At 48.4% G+C, this 26,433-nt stretch overlaps 1 protein-coding gene across 4 annotated transcripts in view; it reads left to right on the forward strand.

Moving 5' to 3' along the window:
• The window catches only part of LOC140385610 (RNA-binding Raly-like protein), a 1,446,698-nt gene that overhangs the window by 657,766 nt on the left and 762,499 nt on the right, over window positions 1–26,433 (forward strand). For all 4 annotated transcript variants that reach the window (XM_072467935.1, XM_072467934.1, XM_072467936.1 and 1 more), the window contains one exon: window positions 8,245–8,516. In XM_072467935.1, coding sequence (XP_072324036.1) covers window positions 8,261–8,516 — 256 coding nt within the window. In that variant the 5' untranslated portion in view covers window positions 8,245–8,260. The remainder of the gene's footprint in view (window positions 1–8,244; window positions 8,517–26,433) is intronic.

A 26,433-nucleotide genomic window follows, 5' to 3' on the forward strand; every position in this document is an offset into this window, starting at 1 on the left:
TTTGACGAGTTGATCGCATTGATAATTGAACACTATGACCCTAAACCTTCCACAATCCTGCAGCAGTATAGGTTTAACACTGTGGTGCAGTCTCCTGGTGAATCAGTCACTGACTTCTTGACCCGCCTCAAATGACTGGAAGAACATTGCGAGTTTGGGCCGTCCCTCTCTGAAATGATGATTGATGCAGGTAGGGCAGTGGATGTTGTCTATATGGACTTCAGTAAGGCCTTTGACAAGGTCCCTCATGGTAGATTAGTACAAAAGGTGAAGTCACACGGGATCAGGGGTGAGCTGGAAAGGTGGATACAGAACTGGCTAGGCCATAGAAGGCAGAGAGTAGCAATGGAAGGATGCTTTTCTAATTGGAGGGCTGTGACCAGTGGTGTTCCACAGGGATCAGTGCTGGGACCTTTGCTCTTTGTAGTATATACAGAGGGTAGTGGGTGCCTGGAACTCGCTACCGGATGAGGTGGTGGAAGCAGGGACGATAGTGACATTTAAGCGGCATCTTGACTAATACATGAATAGGATGGCAATAGAGGGATACGGACTCAGGAAGTGTAGAAGATAGTAGTTTAGTCGGGCAGCATGGTCGGCACGGGCTTGGAGGGCCGAAGGGCCTGTTCCTGTGCTGTACATTTCTTTGTTCTTTGTTCTTGTTCTTTGAAATGTTGAGAGATAGGTTGGTTTGTGAGATAAACACCATACCCACTCATGATGCTGTTGGCAGACCCCACCTTAGATTTAAAATGGGCCATCGAGCTGTCACTGTGCCATGAGTATGCAGAGAGAAGGGTGTTAAAGCTGCAGGGGTCCATGGTCTATGGCGTCAATAGTTAGTCCTGCCCTCCATTTTGAATTCTCACTGCATCATGGGGTAATGCCGGTCAGGACAGATCACCTCCCAAAGGGCAACCCCAGAGGTAATTTCACAGCCAGACCAAGCACTTGGGAGCCACAGCTGACCAGAGGGATACCTTCCCTGAGGACGATCGGGGAAACCGGCCACATTGTCAAATGTGTTGACGGAGGACACGTGATGGCCAGAGCTGCAAAATCAGCGCATAGAATGCCATCCAAGGCAGCCTCCGAGATCACCATGAGCCAGGGCCTTGCAAATGCCATAAACAACCATTGAGGGTTATTTGAATGCACCCGCCTCCCGTCTGGGGTCTCACCTGGCTCAGCGATTTTCCAGCGTGTAATGAAAAGTATCTGCAGGGTCTGCCGAAGGTGACATGCTCATCACAGGAACCATGGAGAAGGAGCATATGGACAACCTGCAGTAAGTGCTGAGGCAGTTTTCCAAGTGGGTGTAGCATGAGGAGCAGAATTGACACCGTGACTGGAGATGCCAGGGTGGCAGTTTCACTTGGGGGATGGGGTCTATGCCCCCAACTTTGGAGATGGTGCATTTTGGCTCCCAGGTGTCTGGTGAGGACAGGACCGGTCTGCTGGATTCAAGGGATAGTTCAGCGGAAGCATTTGGACCACCTCAAGAAGTGGAAACCCATGCTACACGGCGCCTAATTGAAAACATTTACGTCCTCTTTATGCCACAAACCGCCCCTCACCCAGGTGATCCAGCCATCCATATCCCAGCGTCCGGACCAGCAGGATGAGGATGAATCTGGCTCAGAAATGTTCATGGAAGTATCCATGCAGATGGATGACATGTTCGGGACTGAGGTCCCAGCGATAACACTTAGTTGGCTGGCCAGAAAAAGGCGGTTCTCGCCGGCGGGACAGGCATTCCAGCAGCGGGACTTCGGCCCATCGCAGGCCGGAGAATCGCCGGGAAGGCCTGCCTACCGGCGCGGCGCGATTCCCACCCCCGCCGAATATCTGGTGCCGGAGAATTCGGCAACCGTCGGGGGCGGGATTCACGCCAGCCCCCGGCGATTCTCCGACCCGACGGGGGGTCGGAGAATCCCACCCCCGATGTCTCAAATTATGCAAAATGTTACTTTCTGGACAACATCTATCTAATTTAGGATTTTAATATTGTTGAAAAGAAAGATATATTGCTGAAGATTTTCTTCTTGCACACATAAGGACAAATGCAAAAATGCCAAATGATTACATCAATTTATCCACAAGAGAAAAGGATGTAGAAACGTTGGAAAGTCATCTCTGATTCACTATGGTTTTGTCATGGAGAACACAATGGGGAACTATAGGATCCCTCAGTTCCTGAGTAATACAAAAAGGTTCAAGCCTTGAACATTATTATTTTGTTTTCAGAGAACGGGTCCCCATGTATGAATGTATGTCACTTCCAGCAAGTGTAAATGTGGCATGTTACGAGGTCGACTGATTATGTTAGATTGCTTGTTAGTGTAGCTGTTATCATGCTCAGGATTATTCAGCAAGTGCTACCCAATTGCAAAATTAAATCTAACAGTACATGTTTTATTTTGGGTTTTGCAAGCACCGGCTGTTAGAGTACAATCTGTACGCTATCTATTATGCACAAACAAAGGAACATGCTGTCTGATTTGGTCACCCAATCATTAGGATGTATGGCCTACATACCTGACATTGCACTGGCACTTAAATTCGTACATGACATTGCTCAGTTGTGTGCTAGGCAGACTATCTTTCTGGACTGACAACATCATCTGTTAGTAGAAAATACCACTCTTGAAGGCACTGCATAGTAGTAGTATGAAATTGCTTGCTTAAACTGCCATTCAAATGTTTGAGATGCTTTGCCTTTCCAGGGTAATTTGTGGTAGACCAGGCGCCTTGCAGGTCAAAAGTGCCAACCTTTGGCCCATTTCTGAGTTTGCATGATACACAGCGAACGGTGATCTAACCAGGGTAGTCATTGTCCTTCAGGATAGCTTTCATGCGCTCTATTTATGTATCAAGCTTCCAAGGTGAGCAAATGGCTAGGGCCCTATTTATAAAATTGCTGAAATGGCCAATCTTAAAGTGCATCTCAAAACATTTGAACAATAAATTAAGCAAGCCATTTTATGCTGCTACTATACAGTGGGCTACGGAATTGGAATTTTTCACTAGCAGAAAGCTGCCATTTGTCCAAAAAGACAATTGAGCAATGATGTGTATGAATTTCAATGCTGGTGCTATGCCAGATGTAAAGGAATATGTCCCGACAATTGCCTGATGGAATCAAACAGCATGTTCCTTCAATTGTACATAATAGGTAAAGCACAGATCATATTCAACCAGCCCACACTTACAAAACCTAAAACAAAATATTGGGCGTCATTCTCCGACCCCCCGCCGGGTTGGAGAATCGCCGGGGGCTGCCGTGAATCCCGCCCCTGCCGGTTGCCGAATTCTCCGGTACTGGATATTCGGCGGGGGCGGGAATTGGGCCGCGCTGGTTGGCGGGCCCCCCCGCTCGATTCTCCGGCCCGGATGGGCCGAAGTCCCGCCGATAAATTGCCTGTCCCGCCGGCGTGGATTAAACCACCTTTTGAACAGTGGGACAAGGCGGCGTGGGCGGGCTCCGGGGTCCTGGGGGGGGGCGCGGGGCGATCTGGCCCCGGGGGGTGCCCCCGCGGTGGCCTGGCCCGCGATCGGGGCCCACCGATCCGTAGGCGGGCCTGTGCCGTGGGGGCACTCTTTCCCTTCCGCCTCCGCCAGGGTCTCCACCCTGGCGGAGGCGGAGGAGACTACCTCCACTGCGCATGCGTGGGAAACTGTCAGCGGCCGCTGACGCTCCCGCGCATGCGCCGCCCGAGGATGTCATTTCCACGCCAGCTGGCGGGGCAACAAAGGCCGTTTCCGCCAGTTGGCGGGGCAGAAATTCCTCCGGCGCCGGCCTAGCCCCTCAATGTTGGGGCTCGGCCCCCAAAGATGCGGAGCATTCCGCACCTTTGGGGCGGCGCGATGCCCGTCTGATTGGCGCCGATTTGGGCGCCAGTCAGCGGACATCACGCCGTTTTGGGAGAATTTCGCCCATTGACTGTTAGATGTGATTCCTCAATTGGACAGCACTTGCTAAACAATCCTGAGTGTGTTCATAACTACACTAACAGCCAATTTAAGATAACCAGTCAAGCTCATAACATGAATAATTTATTGCTGCTAGAAGCAACATACATTCATAACCAGGGAACCGTTCTCTGCAAACAAAAAGAATATGTTCAAGCCTTGCATGCTTTTGAATTACGCAAGAACTTGGGGAGCCTATAGTTACCCATTCTGTTCTCTATGGCAACGCCTGTGCCAATCAGGTCCCTTTTCTCTTGTAGTATAAATTGTAGTGATCATTTGAAATATAGCATTCTTGTATCTGTCTTGATGAGTCCAAAATGAAAAGCTTCTGCAACATATCTTCCTGTTCAGCAATATTTGAATTCTGTTCTATCTAGCAACTAATTTGTATTTAATGAATTAATACTCAGCACGGTAGCACAGTGGGCAGCATGGTAACACAGTGGTTAGCATAATTGCTTCACAGCTCCAGGATCCCAGGTTCGATTCTCGGCTTGGGTCACTGTCTGTGTGGAGTCTGCACATCCTCCCCGTGTGTGCGTGGGTTTCCTCTGGGTGCTCCGGTTTCCTCCCACAATCCAAAGATGTGCAGGTTAGGTGGATTGGCTATGCTAAATTGCCCTTAGTGTCCAAAAAGGTTCGATGGGATTGCTGGGTTACGCGGATAAGTTGGAAGTGTGGGGGGTTAAGTGGGGTGCTTTTTCCAAGAACCGGTGCAGACTTGATGTGCCGAATGGCCTCCTTCTGCACTGTAAATTCTGTGAAGATAAAGCTGCCACCCAAGCTTCATAGGAAGCTTGTTCCATAGATTGACCATTTGCTCACTGAAATACTGGGGATAAATTTAATACGAAATAACTGGTGTGTTTTGGGCAGATGGAGACAAAAATGTCAAATTAGTCTTCAAGCAGTTTCAACAGAAGCAGATTGGGGAGTATACAAGCGGTTTGGGACCAGTAACTTTTTGATTAGGGTCGGCAACATTTGAAATCCCAGTTACCCACCAGGACTTAAACAATCAAAATAAGCCTTACAATACAAAGTCAGAAAAATAAAACAATCTGCAATATATATCTTGTTCACTAACATTCGGAATTAACATGGCGAAAGTATGAATTAACAAGAAAACTATGAATCCCAGTTCTGGGTCACTGTCCGTGTGGAGTTTGCACATTCTCCCTGTGTTTGCGTGGGTTTCGCCCCCACAACTCAAAGATGTGCAGGGTAGGTGGATTGGCCACGCTAAATTGCCCCTTAATTAGAAAAAATTAATTGGGTACTCGAAATTTGTTTTTAAAAAACAGGAAAACTATGAGTGAACATTAAATGGGAGATACCACCAAGATCGATCCCATGAATTTCTCAGCAACTCACCCAGACATCAATGACCATTCTGAGTTACAAAATCTCGTTAAAACTCTGACTCCCTCAAGGGGGATTCCGACTCTTAATTTTTGAAGGTTTAGGGCTGAAGTTTCTGGCCCCCATTGTGGCAAGTTTTCTGGCGGCAGAGGCGGCCCTCATTTTGCGAGTGGCAGGGTCTTCTTATCCCACTGAAGGGAATGATGTTTTACACTGCTCACTGGCCCTGCCACCAGGGAACCCGCCAGCCAATGGCGGGCCACCTCTGCCACTGGAAATTCCAGCCCAAGCCTCTGAATTCCTTGAAAAGTCACTCAGTCTCAGACTGCCTCAACAACTGTTCACCTCCCAATGGTCCATTTGCTTCTGAGACTGTGTTCCACGGGATTCATAAATCTGCATTCATGCCTCTAATCACCGGCACACTTCTAATTCATTTTCAGTAGGCTGCTACTGCTATGGGGTTTCTGCTAAACCAAGTCACATGTCTGCATGGAGCTATAAATGGCTCCCAGGGCTCTCTGTGACCTAACTGTCTCCAGCAGAAAACCAGTGACCTTATATTACCTTCTTAGCTCCCATGACCTCTCTTGAGCCTTAGCTGCATGAACAGTTCCCAGGACTTCTCTGTGAGCTGCAAACCACATGAGGTCCAAACCTATAACAATCCCTTCTCCCAGCAAACACACAGATAAATTGAAACCGGAGACGCTTCATATGCTTCACCCATTTCCATGATAATTTTGTCTTTCAGGGTTCACTGAAAGCTTTTAAACCAATTTAACTGTAACTCCCAAATCAAAACAGCTCTCTGGATTGCACTTGTTTACAGGAAGTGTTTTCCATCAAATCTACAGTTTTGCAGATCAGCAAGCCCACCTGCAATTTTAGGATCCAACCTTTATAGCTGTTCACCTTTTAAACACCATGACCCTAACATTTTAAGTGTAACAGATTTCAATCTGCTTTAGTGCGTTTATGCCATTTTCTCCAGTTAAACTTTAACCTTCCTAGAACTAAAAATGGCCTCTTAGGTAGCACGGTGGTGCAGTTGTTAGCACTGCTGCCTCATGGTGCCGAGGTCCCAGGTTCGATTCCGGCTCTGGGTCACTGTCCAGGTGGAGTTTGCACATTCCCCCCGTGTTTGCGTAGGTTTCGCCCCCACAACCAAAGATGTGCGGGGTAGGTGGATTGGCCATGCTAAATTGCCCCTGCTAAATTGCCCCTTAATTGGAAAGAAAAATGAATTGGGTGCTCTAAATTTTTTTTCAAAATGACCTCTTAAATATTCATATGAACCATGAACTACATATTTGCCACTCTAAGGAGGTGGTCAACTTTTGAAGTATTTTAACGAGGTTGTACAACTTCACTTTTGCATGATTATAATGTTCAACTAATCTCAGGCAAGAAAGCCGACAGGTAATGGGAGAAAAATATTTGATCCATAAGTGCATTTGCTGCTCTGCGTACAGGCCAGGAGAAGCAGGAGGCCACTTTGCAATCTGCTGATTTCCACCCCCACCTCCACTGACCTGAATGATTGCTGCAATGTACGCATGTCCTCCATTATCTCGGGCACTGTGATTTTCCTCAGCCCCACCCACCACAACCCCCACCCCTCACCTTCACCACCTTCCTCCACTTCACCATTCCCCCATGTGATCCCACTCACTGACTGTGGCCTTCAACTGCATGCTTTTCCACTCAAGAGACGGCTGTTGTGTGGGAAACCTGCAGAATGTTTCGCAGGTTCCCTGTTGTTAATCCTTACTTCTGAGTTCCCTGAGAGAAACCTGACCCCCTACATAAAGCCCCCCCCCCCCCCCACCCCTCCATGGCTACAGGTAAATATGAGGGCTCTAGTTTCTAGAGTACCATTTTGAATTTACCACCTTTCAAGCATAAGGTGTGTCCTCTGACTCTAGTGTTGCAAGGAGATCAATGCTGCCCTGTATGCTATTTATAACACTCCTGCATCAGAAACAGGAATTGAATGCGGGTGCAATAAATCGCCTGTTACAGCCAAGATCATCAAACTCACTTCTGCTATCTGGAAACAGGCTTCAACTCGGGGCCAAGGACAACATTACAGTGTAATTTTCTGTCTCAGAATGCTTCCAAAATAATAGTCAGTTATTTCTAATGGTTCTTATTTGTGACACTTTTTGTGGGAAAATGAATCATAACATATTAATAAAGAGCTTAGTACAGTAAATGAAATATTAAGTGGATGCTAAACACAATTTTTCAAATTCGGAGGACTCATGCCAGGGGCGAAATTCTCCTACCCGCCCCGCCACATTTCTGCGCCGACCGGCCGGCGGGAGTCTCCGTAACACCGGCCGGTCAATGGGGTTTCCCATTGTGGGGCAGCCCCACGCCGTCGGGAAACCCCCGGGCGCCGGCAGAACGGAGACTCCCGCCGGCGGAGAATGACGCCCCTGGGGCGAAATTCTCCGACCCGCCCCGCCACATTTCTGCCCCGACCGGCCGGCGGGAGTCTCCGTAACACCGGCCGGTCAATGGGGTTTCCCATTGTGGGGCAGCCCCACGCCGTCGGGAAACCCCCGGGCGCCGGCAAAACGGAAACTCCCGCCGGCGGAGAATGATGCCCCAGGTCTTTATTAACAAAATGCCAAATATATCAATCCAATATTTAAAGTTATGCCGAATCCCAGCTGTGTGCAATCTGAATGGCACTAATTTAGTAACTAAATGAGTAGGTTGGAGATGCTATAGAGAATAATGGATATTCACAGATGAGTCTGCGAGTTTTAAGAGCCCTTTGGACCTAAAGAGGAGGAAAGGTATTTGGTCTTTGTGATTTTGATTTAAAGTTCATTGTCATGGCTGAGCAGCTACCATAAGTTTGAGATGTTGAATTATTATTTTTTCTTCTCTTAGGCAAAGATAATCTACAATGACTGGCAAAACACAGACCAGCAATGTTACCAATAAGAATGATCCCAGATCCATCAACTCCAGAGTCTTTATTGGCAATCTCAACACAGCCATTGTGAAAAAAGCTGATATAGAAGCTATTTTTGCCAAATATGGAAAGATAGTTGGTTGCTCTGTGCACAAAGGATATGCATTTGTACAATACATGAGTGAAAGGAATGCACGTGCGGCAGTGGCAGGGGAGAATTCCAGAATAGTTGCAGGACAACCCCTTGGTAAGCTGCCCTTTATTCTTCTTGAGGCTGTTTTTCATTCTGTTCTGCATAATAAAAAAGAATCAACATGAAGGTCTGTTAATTTCAATGAACATGTTACAGAGCAGCTTGGTTGATATTGTTTCTTTGTTAACTGATAAACCGCAAATAGTACATGTTGGTCAGAGCTTATATCAAGAAATGTTATAGACATTTTGGATTGTGCATATACTCTCTTTGCAGATCTGTTATCTTGTTTCAAAGTCAGTACTATGTGGACATTAGGGAAGCACATAAGGAGGGACGGAAATAAGCCAGATCTGAAACCTCTGTTTGACTGGAACAACCAACAGCGAAAGTAATCACTGTAGTTTGCCAGGACAAAACCGCTTCTATTAATGCTTTAACAAGAAGGATTAACAGGTTTAATTAACTCCTTGAATAAACACCAATGTGATTTGAAAACGGTTAATCCTTGACCAGATTAATCTTTTAATTAAAAATAAAGAGCACATAGATGGGGGACATAATCATAATGTTGCATCAGGCTCTTTCTCAATGCATAGTCAGGCAAGAGTTTAACTGTTCCAGAATCTCTTCAAAGGTATTTGGTCACAATCTAAATCAATCAGCTCTACCTAAAGAACTTACGTGATGTGGAGATGCCGGCGTTGGACTGGGGTGAGCACAGTACGAAGTCTTACAACACCAGGTTAAAGTCCAACAGGTTTGTTTCGATGTCACTAGCTTTCGGAGCGCTGCTCCTTCCTCAGGTGAATGAAGAGGTCTGTTCCAGAAACACATATATAGACAAATTCAAAGATGCCAAACAATGCTTGGAATGCGAGCATTAGCAGGTGATTAATCTTTACAGATCCAGAGATGGGGTAACCCCAGGTTAAAGAGGTGTGAATTGTACCAAGCCAGGACAGTTGGTAGGATTTCGCAGGCCAGATGGTGGGGGATGAATGTAATGCGACATGAATCCCAGGTCCCGGTTGAGGCCGCACTCATGTGTGCGGAACTTGGCTATAAGTTTCTGCTCGGCGATTCTGCGTTGTCGCGGGTCCTGAAGGCCGCCTTGGAGAATGCTTACCCGGAGATCAGAGGCTGAATGCCCTTGACTGCTGAAGTATTCCCCGACTGGAAGGGAACATTCCTGCCTGGTGATTGTTGCGCGATGTCCGTTCATTCGTTGTCGCAGCGTCTCCAAGGCGGTCTTCAGGACCCGCGACAACGCAGAATCGCCGAGCAGAAACTTATAGCCAAGTTCCGCACACATGAGTGCGGCCTCAACCGGGACCTGGGATTCATGTTGCATTACATTCATCCCCCACCATCTGGCCTGCAAAATCCTACCAACTGTCCTGGCTTGGTACAATTCACACCTCTTTAACCTGGGGTTACCCCATCTCTGGATCTGTAAAGATTTAATCACCTGCTAATGCTCGCATTCCAAGCATTGTTTGGCATCTTTGAATTTGTCTATATATGTGTTTCTGGAACAGACCTCTTCATTCACCTGAGGAAGGAGCAGCGCTCCGAAAGCGAGTGACATCGAAACAAACCTGTTGGACTTTAACCTGGTGTTGTAAGACTTCGTACTGTAAAGAACTCACAGCTAGGACGTAAAATTGACATTGTGGATTGACTGCCTATTAAAGAAACCATCTAATTTTGTTTCCACGGCAATAAAAATCATACCATTTCTTCTAAGGGAAAGCCATTCAACGACATCAGTTTATACGCCCAGTCGGCAAAATAAAAATCAGCACCATTGTATTTCTGTGTTGCAATGAAATACAAGTCCAATCATAGCAGTACTGTGAGTAACAGAAGCACTTTGTATTTTATGATTAGCCCTATTGAGATGGAAAGCTTGCTCCTCAATAGTGGGCACACTTCAAATCATTGGCGATGCTTGCCAAATGTTATGAGGAAAAGAAAGACCTCAACCCAGCTGAGTGCCTCTGCGATATAGGTTAATAGAACTGAGGAACCTCTGAACGACACCTGGGGAAAGTAAATAAGATCATTTTTATATGATTTTGACACATGTGAGAGAATCCAAAGAGTGAATAGGTTTCTTACATTCTTTAAGTTTTAATTGAGGTATCAACGCATAAGAATACAGGAGTAGGCCATGTGGTACATCGAGCCTGCTCCCCCATTCGGTCAGATCATGGCTGGTCTGATTGTGACTTCAATTCCACCATAGTGACTGCAACAACCCCCACCTCTACTCCCCACCAACCCCAATGACTTAACTTAACATAACTTAACTTTGAATATGCTCAATGACCTAGTCCCCAGAGAATTCCACAGAGTAACAACCCTGAGAGAATAAAATTCTCCTTGTCTCAGTCCTAACTGTGAGACCCGGCATGCAATCATTAAATACCATTTAAGTATCATTTACATCCCCCTTTGCTGTGAAGAAAAATGAAAATGCAATTTTAAAAGGTTATTTGAAATTAAAATTCAAATTCTAGCCTCAAATGGAGAAGACAAGAGGAAATTTATTTAATGCTGAGGTAAATTCATCCTTATTGGGAGAGTGGGCAGGTATTGACTGTTGGGAGTTCACTGTTAAAGTAGCCCTGTTGGACAAAGTTAATCTAAGTTTTGCCCAGTTCTTACCTGTGCAGTCTTGTGTCTGTTGGTAGAGAATATTTGGATGGCTGGAAAGGTATGTGCTAAAATAAAAACAAAAATTCAGCAGGTCTGGCAGCATCTGTGGAGAGAGAAACAGAGTCAATGTTTCAAATCCAATATCACTTCTTTGGGCCCACGTTACGTGTTGCACTTACTGAAGGGAGAGAGAAGTTGTCAGGTTCAAATTTGTTGTTAATTTTGAATTTTTGAGCTCCTTGTTTGCATTTACGTATTGCTTAAATTAAATATAGAGGAATTTAATTGCATGATTGAGAAAATGATGTGGGCACTGTATCTCTCAGAATTATTTATGTTGGAATGTGCTTGAATAAGCCGCTTTTCTGTCATGATTGAAGAGAAATGTTTCTTTCACACTACTGTATTCACGCTGAATAGCAACAATTGAAAATAACTGAATTAACCAAATAAACAGGATGAAGTGGAGACTTGGTAATGAGGAAGAAGAAAAGAATTGACAGATAAATTAATGATCAGAAATGTGATTGTAAAAATTGATGTTCATTAATATTAAAATACTTTTGCAAAAGTAGAATGTATACGTTAATAATATGTGTCTGACCCAAGACTAAGGGCTGTATTTTTCGGCCATGCCGCGGCAAGATCACCATGAACGGGACAGGGACCATGTAAAGGTCTGTTGACCTCGAGCGGGAATTTTCAGTCACCGGGCAGGGGCGCAGCTGAAACATCCTGCCCTAAATCCTGCGTATTTAACTGAATATGATTTTGCGTATTCCTTATTTGTCTTGATGTTATTTCTTGTGGGTATACAGATAAAAACTACTGAAATGTAGGGTGGAATATTCCCAAACCCTCGCCTGCAGGATCAATGGCGGGCAAAGGGGGCAGGGTGAATTTAGCGGGAGGCCCATAAATTGGTTTCACATCGGCGTGAATTTACAATGGAATCTTCCAATGGTGCCCGGAATGGCAGATCGGCCGTGAGGTCGGTGTGAAACTAATTTGCATCCCGCTAATGGGATGCAAATGACAGCCCAAGTGGAATCTTCCCCCCCATGCCCACTTCTTTGTTACACCAGCAGAAAAACACGTCGGTTCAGCACATGTCTGAACCAATGTGGCGTCAAAAGTCGGGATCCAAAGAAGGCTTGAGGCTGCCTTCAGATTTTGGGATGGAGGTCACCAGCGACCCGGGGCCCTGGAACACCACAGCAGTGGGTGGGGGGAGCATCTACCAGGTGAATCTTTCAGCTTCAGTGTCATCGAGGAGATCCATCTTCTTTCTCAAAAAAGTCCTTCTTTTTTCAATGGTGGAGCGTTCCACCCGTATTACCCAGGTAAAGCCTGGAGCACTAACATATTATACAGGAATACTGGTGGGTTCTTCCTGAGATACATTTTAATTTAACTTTACAATAATTTTGTTGCTAAGAAACTATGCAGTTGCAGAATGGCTATTTTGTGAATCGTGTCCGCTGTGCTGCATCCAACCAACACTGTCGAATTATGTTTCACATTTTAATGAAATATTTTTACAAATCCGTTTGCTGGAATATTTTTCAGTTTTTTAGATTTTTCATTAACATTTATACTGTAGTACTGGTGTTTATGATGTTGGGAGTCAATATTATCTGGAACGTAATTGCGGTTTCTAAATTTGATTATAGGAAGCTCCACATATTATTTAAAAATGTTAGGTTTCAGTTGTTGACTTACAAACTCAGTACTTTGCTGAGTGTTCTAACTTGCAGTATTACTTCAGCACATTACCCAAGGACGTCAGTGTTTCGCCTTCATGGAGTGAATTCTTACTTCGACAACATTATTGTACTAATTTGTTCCCTGGAGGTATGCTATGTATAATTTTACAGAATTTAGAGTGAAACTTATTATTGTTTCATGATTCCCTGGAATATTTTAAAGCATAGCCATCACAATTTTATTACTCTATTCATATTGTTATGATCCAAGTTGATCTTACAACTGGACAGGAAGATCCCAGAATGGAACCCTGGCTCAAAAGATGGTGGGCTGGATTCTACGTTCCTGAGGCGAAGTGCTGACACCAATGGAGGATCCATGAAGTTTCATGACGGGAAGATCGGCGCAAAACCCTCACTGATTCCGGTATCGGTGAGGGGCTAGCACCAGCGCCGAGCAAAACACCCGCGGAATGCATGGAAAGCGCTCGGAGAATCGTCAGATCCTGCATGCACATGCGCAGGGCTGACACCCATTGGAGGAGGAGCATCGTGGGTGGGTCAGATAATTCTATGCAGGCGGGGTTGTGACTGCGTGCTGCGCGTGTCCCAATGACGCCGATTTGGAGGGGGAGGAGCATCGTGACCCGACATCAAACCGGCACCTGCCCCGATTCCAGAATCGGGAGCTATTCTCCACCCGATCGCTGTTCCTGATTTCGGCATCGGGCTACGGAGAATCCCGCCTGGTAACTTTTACTTTTTAAATAAAATGTGGAGGACAGAGTCACAAAACCGCTAATTACTTCTAACAACAAGAAAAAACATTTAGAAAACATGGAAAAACTGGATTGTAGTACAATACTCCTTTATTTCCCGTTTAGCTTAACAATTAATGTAGTAACATAGAAAATAGGAGCAGGAGGAGGTCATTTGATTTTTGATCCTGCTCCACCTTTCATTATGATCATGGCTGATCATCCAGTTCAGCAGCCTGTTCCTGCTTTTATTATGTGTTACTGTACATGCAGGGTAAAATAATGAAAATTCTGAAGAAAATGGGTTGAACGCAATACGCAACCGAGGTTTATTAGATGGTTGTTAACATGAAAAAGTAACAGATGATGTCACAGACTATCATGTGACTCAATTTTGCATCTATTCCACATTGGTTGCCTGCGCACTTCAGGAATTTAGGGTTCTTGACCTTAGATGTATTCTTAGGTTCATCTGTGGATATTTCTACCCTGGAAAATGTTACAGCCTCTTTTGTAAATGGAAGACGAGTAGCAGCAGGGGATACTTCGGCAACCTCTGCTTCAGTGGATTGACCAGAAGTTACAGTCACATGATCTGGCTGTGTGGATGGTGTTTCCACTTGAGGTAGCTCTGCCGTACATGGTACTGGCACATTCATATGTCTAGATAGCAGCTGATCTGCGTGTTGTCTTCTCACTATCTCATCTCCTATTTGTACTGTATAAGAGATTGGACCAGTTTGAGCCAATACAGTTGCAGGAACCACTTCTCACTGGTGGTATAGCTGCGCGCCAACACTTGCTCTTTAAACAAGCGTCTTCTCAAATTATCTTCTCATGATCTGCGACAACTGATTGCATTCTACTATCTCGGACGTCTTCTGCAGTAAGAGTAAATCAAACTGTTCAAGCGGCGATGCAATGAACCTTGGTCCTTACAAACTTTTAATGCATGCTTCAAAAGACTGAACAAACCTTTCGACTGAACCGTTCGTGAATGGGTGGTAAGGTGCTGATTTTATACGTTGAACACCACTCACCTTTAAGTAATCCTTGAACTCCTGAGCCGTAAACTGTGGACTGTTGTCACTCACGATTTGTCCTGGTTTTCCAAATCTGGCAGAAATCTCATCAGGTTTTTCAATTATTCTTTCTGCAGTAGTTGATTTAATCAGGACCACCTCAGGCCACTTTGAGTGTGTGTCTACTGCGACCAGGAACAAAACGGACTTCACGCTGGTCTCAAAATCGTGTGCGAGTCACCCGCCCGGTTCCATCTGGATCCCAGTAATAATATTTTCATGAGCCATTAGGCTTTTCTAAATATGCACGTCCGGGTTGAAGCCACATACCTCGGCTCCCAGGAGTTACCAGCCACACTGGCGAGGCTTCACTTGGGCACAGATTAGTGCTGGTCTCCACAAATGGAGACTAGGTGTGATGGACATTCCGTGGGTCTCACCGGCCATTGGAGCCCCCTGCGTGGTCGGGTACAGGGCAAGGCAGTGTCCTGGCACTCTGCTGGCACCCGGGCACCCTGGCAGTGTCGAACTGGCACTGTCAGTGTGTTGGGCATTGTCAGGCTGTGGGTGCAAGGTTGGCACTATGAAGGATCTGGACCTGAGGGGGGGCCATGCGCATGAAGGGGGCTTTGAAGGGTGGGGGGCGGGTAGTGGGATATGAAGGATGTGATATTTGAAAGTATGGTCTGGAAAAGTGGGGAGGGGGTGATGAAAGGGAGGAGAGCCTGAAAGTGCGGGGCCTTAAAGATGGAGGTACAGAGACCGCCTAGCAGGGTGTGCTCGCTTGGGGGGGATGGGGGAGGTGATGCCCATATCTGCAGGGGGTCATATTGCCCATAGGTGGGGATGTGTGGGGGACCCTAAAACTCACTTTGAGATCGAGGCACCCTTTCAAAATGGCGCCTCGTTCTCTGAGGAGCTGGTCTGGCTGGCGAGTTTGGTTCTGCACTGCAGAAAAGAAATTCAAAGGGCTGGAGCCCATGCCCCCCAAAAATTACCAAGTGTGGGTGAATACAGGTCTGGCTCTCACCTAAAAAGCCGGCAGGAAACATCCCGTCAAACACGCTGAAAATGAAACTTAAGGGATGATCCAATGGACAAGCAATGCCTGAAAAGCAGCTCACTGCAGTGCAGCATGGCCAATAAAAGCCAGGAGACCCATTCCCGGATCTACCCAGCTGGCAACGTCTCACGAGATGTTACGATGTAAATCCCACCCATTGTGCGCAGGATCACCTTTTGGCAAATCTGCATATTAGAGCGAGAATCCTTTGAGATCCACACATTAATGTGCAGGTTCTGGAGGTAGCTGAGGCTTTGGGATTCGTCCACTTCTCCTCGGAGACCTCGGGCGAGTGCCGTTCAGCACTGGTCCCCACAGACAGAATGGCACTCGTGGGGGGTCTCCCAGGGGATCAGAGGCCCCCAGCTGCCTTCCCTTTCGGCAGGGTAGTGTAGCCTGGCAGTGCCACCTGGGTACCAGCCTGGAACGGCCAAGATGCCACACTGGCATTTTATGTGTGTGCGCAAAACGGCTGGGTGTGCCCTGTGTGGGTGTTGGGGGATCGGGATTGCTTTGGGGGCCTTGGAGATTGGGATGCCATTCAAAATGGGGCTATGTGCAGCACTGGCCGTGTACCCCCCCTCCTGCTGAGGCCCATTAGACAATGCGAGTCGCAGTTATACAACTGCGAGTGCCGGGAAACACGTGGCTAAACGCGCACGCAATGGGACTTTATTCCCAATTAATTGAATCGAGCCCTTAGTCATTTTTGGGGAAAATCGTGCCACGTCCATTGCCAAGTTTGTTTCATACACAATAATGTATTTAACAGTTTGAGTAGAGTACAAGATTCGGGACAAATTTCGCAGAGTAGTTCATTCACCTGAGGAATGGTCTTAACGGTGTTACATTTGTTGGTGGTGGACCCACCATTATAATTTCCATCTTCTTTGCGTAAACATTTACTCTGGATGTCATGACCTGGACTGATGTTTGAAAGGAATCACACTTATCTTTCCTCACACGAAGACCATACATCTGAAGGCATTTCGATGTGACATCTAAGTTACGTAAGTGTTCTTATTCATTGGTACCAGTCATTAGTATATCATCAAGGTAACACTATACCCCCTGTAAACCACTAAGGATCTGTCCATGGACTATTGAAATAAAACAGGTGCTGACATTATTCCAAAACCTAACCTCTTGTAATGGAAAAGGCCTTCATGTGTGACAATAGTGAGCAGGTGCTGTGATTCAGTTGCAACATTCATTTGCAAGTAAACCTGCAATAGGTCAATCTTGCTGCACCTCGGTCCTCCTGGTAGGCAAGCAAACAATTCTCAAACAATAGTAGCGGACATTGATCCGGGCATTGAACCAGATTGATGGTTGTTTTAAAATCTTTGGAAATGCTAATAGCTTTGTCCTGCTTCATTACAGGCACAGTAGGGGTTGCCCAGTCACTGGTAGCGATGGTTTCTAAGACGTATCTATCCAGAAATCTTATACGTCCAGATTCTACCGTTGAACATATAGCAATAGGAGATGATGCAATTTCTGTTCATAGATGGTGTTACGATCTCCTGGGCTAGTGTGCGGTCAATTCGAGCCCCACTTGACCCAGAGTCACAACACAATTGAAAATAACAAATATTTATTAGAAAATACCCAAAATCTTTAGTCTATGGCTGCCCAATAACTACAGTCATTAGGTTTGCAGATTTAAGGGTGGCACAGTGGCACCGTGGTTAGCACTGATGCCTCATTTGCCAAGGACCAGGATTTGATCCCAACCGGATTACTGTCTGTGTGGAGTATACACATTCTCCCCCCCCCATGTCAGCGTGGGTCTCACTACCGCAATCCAAAGATGTGCAGGGTAGATGGATTGGCCACAGTAAGTTGCCCCTTAATTGGAAAAATTAAAAAGAAGTTTTCAAATTTAAACACAATTAATTTTTATTAATAACAATAACTATAATTAAATGTGCAGCAAGTGCAACTGGTTAACTATTATCTAATTCCTAACCCCCCCTCTTTAATTCACCCCACCCTCTACACACACACAAATCAGACAGACAAACATAGTGGGGAAAGGAGGGTATAACTTAAGGATGAACGTAAAAGGATGGACATCATTCAGCACACCTTTCTTTAATCTGAGCCTTCAGTTGGAGGTTTTTGTTTACAGTCTGTAATGGCTTTTACTGTATATTCATCCAGTGTCAAGACTTCTCTACATGTTCAGAGAAACAGCAGGTAGGCAGTATTTCTGGAGAGAGAGAGTGACAGAAAGACAGGCACACACACTCAGTTGCTCCTTCAGGATCCGCCTGTCATTCCCTGCATCCTCTGAAAACCCTCCCACTCAGCTGGGACCTAATACCTCCTCTCACCAGGCAGAATATGGCCTTTGGCCAATTCATTGGCTGCCAGCCAGCAAATCGAAGCAAATCCCTCTGATCTATTGGGTGCCAAAAAATCTTAGTTCGGCTGTTCAAAAAGCTACATCTCTAATAGCACAGTGTACTATTTTGCAATTTTTGAGTTCCTCACTTCCTCTGCTCGACTTAAAGGTATATGTCCATTAAATAGCCATGGATCCAAAATTATGACAACAAAGCGCCCTTACAATGATCTCAGGAATTAAGGAGAGGGCAGCCCCTGTATTGACCTACATTTTTACAGGTTATCCTTTCAGTTTTGGAATTACCCATAACCAATGTGATTCACCTTGTACAGATAGTACATTCAACTTCTATTCCTCATCATGTGCTATGTTTTTATTGTTGTTATTCTTTTTTCTTCCACATTTTGAATTTTTCAGGTTGAATTTGTTTTGTTTCTTCTTTTAGAAGTATCCTATGCTTTTCCTTAAAGGTCCTTCTCTGGAGAAGTTATTTTATTCCAGCAAGCTCTTGCTTGTGGCAATTTCTGCCACAATTTTTTCATTGGTTATCCATGCTCTAGCAATCAACCGGTCAATGGCCTGATTTTGCACAGCGATTTTGGTGCATAATGGTATTCTAATATTTTAACCAAGTCTTGATAGGTTTTATCATCAGGTTTCTCAGGTTGGATCAAACTTCTGATCAAATTAAAAGTTTTGCTTCCAATTATGCTAGGAAAAGAAGGGACTTGATTATCTTCTGAAATTTTATTGGCCAGAATATAATGGTGGAATGTCTCTGGAGATGATTTCCACTTTTCCGAGTCTTCCTCAAATGGATCCATGACGCCAAATTTTCCAGCGATATTGGAACTTCTCTTAGATCATTGGTCTATTTTAAATGTGGTGAATAAGCCAATCATATCAGCTGGCGATGCCCAAATTATTTTTCTCTTTGCCCCCTCTATCTCTGTGTCTTATTGTACTGGATGTGGCGAGCTTTGCAACCTGAACTCCTCGGGTGGCTGGATTAATTGTTAAAGTATGGACTCTTTTATTTGTCAAACAACCTAATCGGTCCGATGCCAAGTTCAGGTGCGATATGTGAGGTACAATTGCTGACTCACTGTTGGTTTGCCTCTACGTTGACAGCTTTTATTTTCTTTTTCACTTCGAAAAATCTTTCATTTTCTGATCCCATTCTTGTCGCCAGTTGTCTTTTTACCCTGTTGTGTATTGTACTTGCAGGATGGAAGAATGGAAATGATGGAGCACATGGGTTGAATGCAATAATCGACAATGGCTTATTAGATGGTTGTTAACTGCACAAAAATGTGATGTAGACTGACTCTGAGCCTGCGAAGTTGTCGATGATATCATGGACTGTTATATGACTCAACTCTTGAAGACATGCAACAGCGCAATGTCAACCCCTATATATTGAAGCTCTCCCCCCCATATTCTTTGACCCCTTTAGCCCCAAGAGCTACATCTAACCCCTTCTCGAAAACATCCAATGTTTTGGCCTCAACTGCTTTCTGTGGTAGCGAATTCCACAGGCTCATCTCTCTCTGGGTGAAGAAATTTCTCCTCATCTCAGTCATAATTGATTTATCCTGTAGACCCAGACTGTGACCCTTGATTCTGGACTCCCCTGCCATTGGGGACAGCTTCCCTGCATTCTCCCTGTCCAATCCAGTTGGAATTTTATGAGGCCCCCTTCATTTTTCAAAACTCCAGCAAATATAATGCTAACTGACTCAATGGGCGAGATTCTCTGACCCCCCCCCCGTAAATCCCGCCCCCGCCGGTTGCCGAATTCTCCGGCACCGGATATTCGGCGGGGGGGGGAATCGCGCCGCGCCGGTTGGCGGGGCCCCCCCCCCACAATTCTCCGCCCCGGATGGGCCGAAGTCCCGCTGCTAAAATGCCTGTCCCGCCGGCGTAGATTAAACCACCTACCTTACCGGCGGGACAAGGCGGCGCGGGCGGGCTCTGGGGTCCATGGGGGGGAGCGCGGGGCGATCTGGCCCCGGGGGGTGCCCCCACGGTGGCCTGGCCCGCGATCGGGGCCCACCGATCCGCGGGCGGGCCTGTGCCGTGGGGGCACTCTTTCCCTTCCGCCTTCGCTACGGTCTCCACCATGGCGGAGGCGGAAGAGACTCCCTCCACTGCGCATGCGCGGGAATGCCGTCAACGGCCGCTAACTCTCACGCGCTTGCGCCGCCCGGAGATGTCATTTCCGCAACAGCTGGTGGGGCACCAAAGGCCTTTTCCGCCAGCTGGCGGGGCGGAAATTCGTCCGGCGCCGGCCTAGCCCCTTAAGGTTGGGGCTCGGCCCCCAAAGATGCGGAGCATTCCGCATCTTTGGGGCGGCGCGATGCCCGACTGATTTGCACCGTTTTGGGCGCCAATCGGCGGACATCGCGCCGATACCGGAGAATTTCACCCAATTTCTCTTCATATGTCAGTCCCGCCATTCCAGTAATCAATCTCGCAAATCTTTGCTGCACTCCCTCTATAACAAGAGCATCCTTCCTCAGATAAGAAGACCAAAACTGCACACAATATTCCAGGTGTGGTCTCACCTGTATAATTTCAACAAGCCATCCCTGCTCCTGTACTTTATTCCTCTCGCTATGAAGGCTTCCTTACTGCCTTCTGCACCTGATACTTACTTTCGGTGACTGGTGTACGAGGACACCCAGGTCTCCTTGCACACTCCCCTTTCTCAATCTATAGCCTTTCAGATAATAATCTGCCTTCCTGTTTTGACTACCAAAGTAAATAACCTTGCTTTTATCCACATCTGCCATTCTTCATTATCTGCATCTGCCATGCATTTGCCCACTCAATCAGCTTGTGCAAATCACAGTAAAGCATCTCTGCACCTCCTCGCAGCTCATTCTCCCACCCAGCTTTGTGTCATTTACAAATTTGGAGTTATTACATTTAGTTCCCTCATATAAATCATTGATATATATTGTGAATAACTGGGGTCCTAGCACCAATCCCTGTGGGTATTCCACTAGTCGCTACCTGACATTCGGAAAAAGACTTATTTATTTCTACTCTTTGTTTCCTGTCTGCCAACCATTTTTCTATCCATCTCACTACACTACCCCCAACCCTTTAATTTTACACACTAATCTCTTATGTAGAACCTTGATGAAAGCTTTCAGAAGATCCAAATAAAGCACACCCACTGGCTCCCACTCATCAGCTCGACCAGTTAAATCCTCAAAGAATCCCAGTAGATTTGTCAAGCAAGATTTCCCTTTCGGAAATCTATGCTGACTCTGTCCAATCCTGTCAGTGTTTTCCAAGTGCTCTGTTATCTGGGGCGGGATTCTCCGTTTTAGCGGCAGAGTGTTGACGCCGTCCTAAATGCCGGAGCGTTTTACGACGGTGCCATCTGGGCACCAGGAGCAGCGATTCCCCCAACCCACAGGGGGCCAGCACGGCACTGGAGCGCTTCACGCAGCTCCAGCTGCTGATACAGGCCCCAGCGCAGCCAGCGTGGGTCCGCGCATGCGCGCCACGGCCGGCGCAGATCCACGCATGCACGTGGGTTGCCGTCTCCGCGTCAGCCCCCACGCAACATGACGGAGACCTACAGGGGCCCGGCATGGAGGAACATAGGCCCCTCCCCCTCCCCCCAGAATTAGCCCGCCCACCAATCGGTAGACCCCGATCGCGGGCCTGGCCGCCGTGGAGACCCCTCCCCGTAGTTGGATTCCCCCTCCCCCACACCAGGACGACCCCCGCAGCCAAACCCTGGGTAGGACCACACGTGAACGACGCCAGAGGGACTCGGCGGAACTCGGCGTGCACTCGGCCCGTCGAGCGCGGAGAATCACCGACCACGCCAGGGCGATTGCCGGCGATTCTCCGGTCGCCGGAGAATCGGCGGCCCAGTGTCGGAGCGGCGTGGCGGGAATTTCGCCCCCCCACCGGCGATTCTCTGACTCGGCGCGGGATCGGAGAATTCTGCCCTAAATCGTTGATAATGGATTCTAGGATTTTCTCCAATACCAACATCAGGTTGGCTGGTCTATAATTCCCTGTTTCTCTCTGGAACGACAGAGGTTGAGGGGCGACCTGATTGAGGTCTACAAAATTATGAGGGGCATAGACAGAGTGGATAGTCAGAGGCTTTTCCCCAGGGTAAAGGGGTCAATTACTAGGGGGCATAGGTTTAAGGTGAGAGGGGCAAGGCTTAGAGTAGATGTACGAGGCAAGTTTTTTTACACAGAGGGTAGTGGGTGCCTGGAACTCGCTACCGGAGGAGGTGGTGGAAGCAGGGACGATAGTGACATTTAAGGGGCATCTTGACAAATGCATGAATAGGATGGGAATAGAGGGATAGGGATCCCGGTGGTGTAGAAGATTGTAGTTTAGTCGGGCAGCATGGTCGGCACAGGCTTGGAGGGCCGAAGGGCCTGTTCCTGTGCTGGACATTTCTTTGTTATTTGTTTCTTGTAAGAAGGAAAAAACAGCTTAATATACATGAGGACAGAGTAGAACAGGAAACCGACATTACAATTGGCTCAATACAATCATTGGACAGGATTAGGTATTGATCAGGCCCCATCAGAGACCGAGGGATTACCAGGTTAAAATCATAAAAACAAGACAAAACGGTGCGCCCCTCCCATTCCCACAGGCCCACACTCACCACAAAAAATTACGATGAGTCTTCCACGCCATGTACGGGTGCTCACCAACATACATCCCCCTCGACTCCAGCAGAAACAAAGGCACCGCTGACCCATCGCAGCTCCCACTCTTCAGATACCAGACCCATCCGCACCCAGGTGAAAGCCAAGAGTGGATTCACCCTTACAGAAACAAAAGAAAATACACAAAAACCCCAGTCCTAAGGGGAGTTATGTATATGCAACTAATCCCCAATTCAGGCCCTCGGCAGATCCAAAATCATTCCAGACAAATGAAAAGAGAGAAGAGACAGCAACAGGTTTGGATTACGATCAAACTGACAGGGTCTCTCAGCCAACAAGGGAATGGGTGTCAAATGCCCATCCCGCATTCCAAACCCACCCATGAAGAGAGAGAGACCCAAGTGGAGAGAAGAAAAAGAGAGAAAAGAACTCAACCTCAAGGGAAAGTCAGAAGAAATTCAGTCCTCCCCAGGATAAAGAAATCTGCCAGAGCTATGACAAGATAAAGATGTGGATTCTTAAATTGAATAACTTAAAAGAAATAAAATAAATATTTAATTCCAAAAAGGCAGCACAGTGAAGCAGTGTTAGCACTTCTGCCTCACAATGCCAGGGACCCGGGTTCAATTCCAGCCTTGGGTGACTGCGTGGAATTTACACATTCTCCTCGTGTATATGTGGGTTTCCTCTGGGTGGTCAAGTTTCCTCCTACAGTCCAAAGCTGTGCAGGTTAGATGGATTGGCCATGTTAAATTGCCCCTTAGTGTCCAAAAAGATGTGTAAATTAGATTAACGGGTTAATGGGATGTGTGGGGAGTGACCCTCTTTCAGAGGGTCGGTGAAGATTCGATGGGCCGAACAGCCTCCTTCGGCACTGCAGAAATTCAATGATTCCACAAGAAAAAGAAACCCTGAATGGATTAGCTCGAATTGGGGTGCTATCCTCAATCTAAGTGAGCACTGAACTAACCCCACCAAGCTAAGCACCGCTCGGCCCAGCCCCACTCATCCTCCCCAATAATCAAATGAGTAAAACTGTGCACAAATCACATTTTTCATAATTGGCTCATTAAGATTCTGCTAGATTAGGAAAATCAAATGAACCGGCCATCGCACTCACATTTCGCACCTCCCTGCAGAGAGAAAGACAGCAACAAAAAAATCAACAACATAATCAAAGGGAGCGATGTCCAGGATTACAGATGAACAGGGGGGAGTGTTCTGTAGGGGGACCCATTTGGGGGGCCCTAATGCCCGTGATCCTTTAAAAAAGGTGCCCAAACCTCTGTGAAGCCGGGCTTGCTGGCATGTTCAGGCTCCACCCCTGTCAGTGCCCATGCAAAGCTCACCTCACTCCAAACAAATTTCTAATTGCCGGTGAATTGTGACCTGGATCATGCTCAACCACCTGGCAGGACTCACACTTTGGGCGTCATTCTCCGACCCCCCAGCGGGTCGGAGAATGGCCGTTGGCCGCCGTGAATCCCGCCCCCGCCGGTTGCCGAAGTCTCCGAACGGAGAAAAGTCGGCGGGGCGTTAATGGCGCCGCTGCCGTCGGAGAATGGCACGGGTCTGCGCAAGGCAGCCGATTTTCGGCCTGCCGATATTCTCCCTTCCGGATGGGCCGAAGTCCCGTCGACGTGATGACCGTTCACGTCGACGTAAATCAAACCTCCTTTTCATCGGCGTGAACCTGTGCTCCAGGGTCACGCCGACCAGCGTGGAGGTGAGTGACGGCCTGGGGGGTTGGCTCTGGGCAGGCGATGGCGTGGCCGCAGTCTGAATGTGTGGGGAGAGGTGTGTCTTGGGATGTGTGTGTGTGTGTGTGTGCGGCGGGGGGCGGGTGGTTAGGGTGGGCTGGGCTCCAGGGGAGTGCCGGGAGGGGGGTCCGTGCCGGGGAGGAGGTTGGGGTCCGTGCCGGGGAGGGGGATGCAAGGGCAAGTGAGTTGGTCCACCTGGCCAGGTACCAGCCTCCAACAGTTGGACCCATGCGGTCCATGCCACCTGGCTGGGGGGAGGAGGGGATATGGGCAATGATGACATGTCGTCGTTCCCCTCCCCCCCACCAGGCCGTCATGTTTTCCGATCATCCAGCGATGTTGGCCGCCGTGGCGGCAGCCGCTAATGTCTATGTTGCCCTGGATGAGGAGGAGGAGGAGGAGGAGCGTGCCAGAGAGGCGGCGCAGGCTGCCGCAGAGGGACAGGCGGCAGCCGCCCAGGCTGGAGGGACACCTGACCGACAGGACAAGGAGGGGGAGGAGGACGTCGCGGCCCCACGGCTACGGAGGCACCCGAGGGCGCCCCGTGCGTACCGGCCCCGGCAGTCATACCAGGACCTCACGGACCGGGAATGCAGGAGGAGACTCCGGATGAGGCGGGAAACCATGGCACACATCTGCCACCTGCTGGCACACCTGTCACCGCGTGGCCCTGGCGGGGGACACCCTCTCCCCGTGTCCGCCAAGGTTACGGTGGCCCTGAACTTTTATGCAACGGGGTCATTCCAGGCACCGAGTGGGGACCTGTCCGGCATATCGCAGACATCAGTGCATCCGGGCAGTGACAGATGCCCTATATGCCATGGCGCACCGCGACATCCGCTTCCCTGTGGATACGTAGTCCCCCAGACGGTACAGCAGAACTGGAGGTTCTCCTGTGATTCCTGCCCTCTGACACTGAATCCCTTTGGCGGCCGTTTCCTGGGGCTTCCTGGCCTAGATGGGCCAGGCTGCGGCCCAGGCGACTGGGATGGCGAGCTGCCAGCCTGTCCTGCCCGTTGCCCACCCGATGCACCTGGGACGGAAGGGGGGGGAGTCCGAGGTGTCGCGGTGTTCCCGGACCTCCCCTACAGGGGGACCCGGGACGGACCACACCACCTCCTCCTCCCTCGGGGTGCCCGATGGCCCCCAGGCCTCTACATGGGTGGGGGATGCGAACGGACTGGCCATCCGGCGCCCCCCCGGCATCTCGCGCTGCCAGTCCTGGAGGCCTGTGCTGGTATCGACAGGGGTCTGCAGGTTTGCAGCCATGGAGCCCAGGGGGTTGGCAAACCCTGTCTGTGACAGTGCGACGCCGGCTCGCACATGGCCACTGGCGCCGATGCCCTCAGCGATGGCCTGCAGAGACTGGGCCATGGCCTGCAGAGACTGGGCCATGGCCTGCTGAGACTGGGCTATGGCCTGCTGAGACTGGGCTATGGTGTTGAGCGCCTCTGCCATCTGGCTCTGGCACTGGCTCATGGCCTCCTGTGAGAGGGCAGCCATGTCCTGGGCCACAGACGCCGCCTGCACGGAAAGCCCCAGGCCTCGCAAACCGTTCCCCATGTCTGACACCGTCGCACCCATTGCCTCCACCACGGACGCCACCCGTGCGATGTCGGCCTGGGTGGCACGTATGACCGGCACCACTTCCAGCTCCTGGATGCGGGTGGACTCCTCCACCTGCGACTGCAGCCGCCGCAAGCCGGCCGTCACCCTCTTCGCTCGTCTCCGGGTCGGTGGTTGCATCGGATCTATGTGTGGGTGTGGTAACTCCAGGAACCCGGGATCCATCTGGGCGGCAGATGTTTGCTTGGGCTGGGCTGCCCTCCGACCGCCCGGCCCCTCTGCTGCTCCTACCTCCACCTGCTGTACCGGGACGGCTGTGTTGTGTGCACCAGTGAGTGTACCAGACCCCTCATCACTAAAGTGCCCAACCGAGGTGAGTGTTTCTGCGATGGTGGAGGGTGTTGGTGACAGCAGTGGC

The sequence above is a fragment of the Scyliorhinus torazame genome, chromosome 11 (assembly GCF_047496885.1).
Source record: "Scyliorhinus torazame isolate Kashiwa2021f chromosome 11, sScyTor2.1, whole genome shotgun sequence".
Lineage (NCBI taxonomy): Eukaryota > Metazoa > Chordata > Chondrichthyes > Carcharhiniformes > Scyliorhinidae > Scyliorhinus > Scyliorhinus torazame.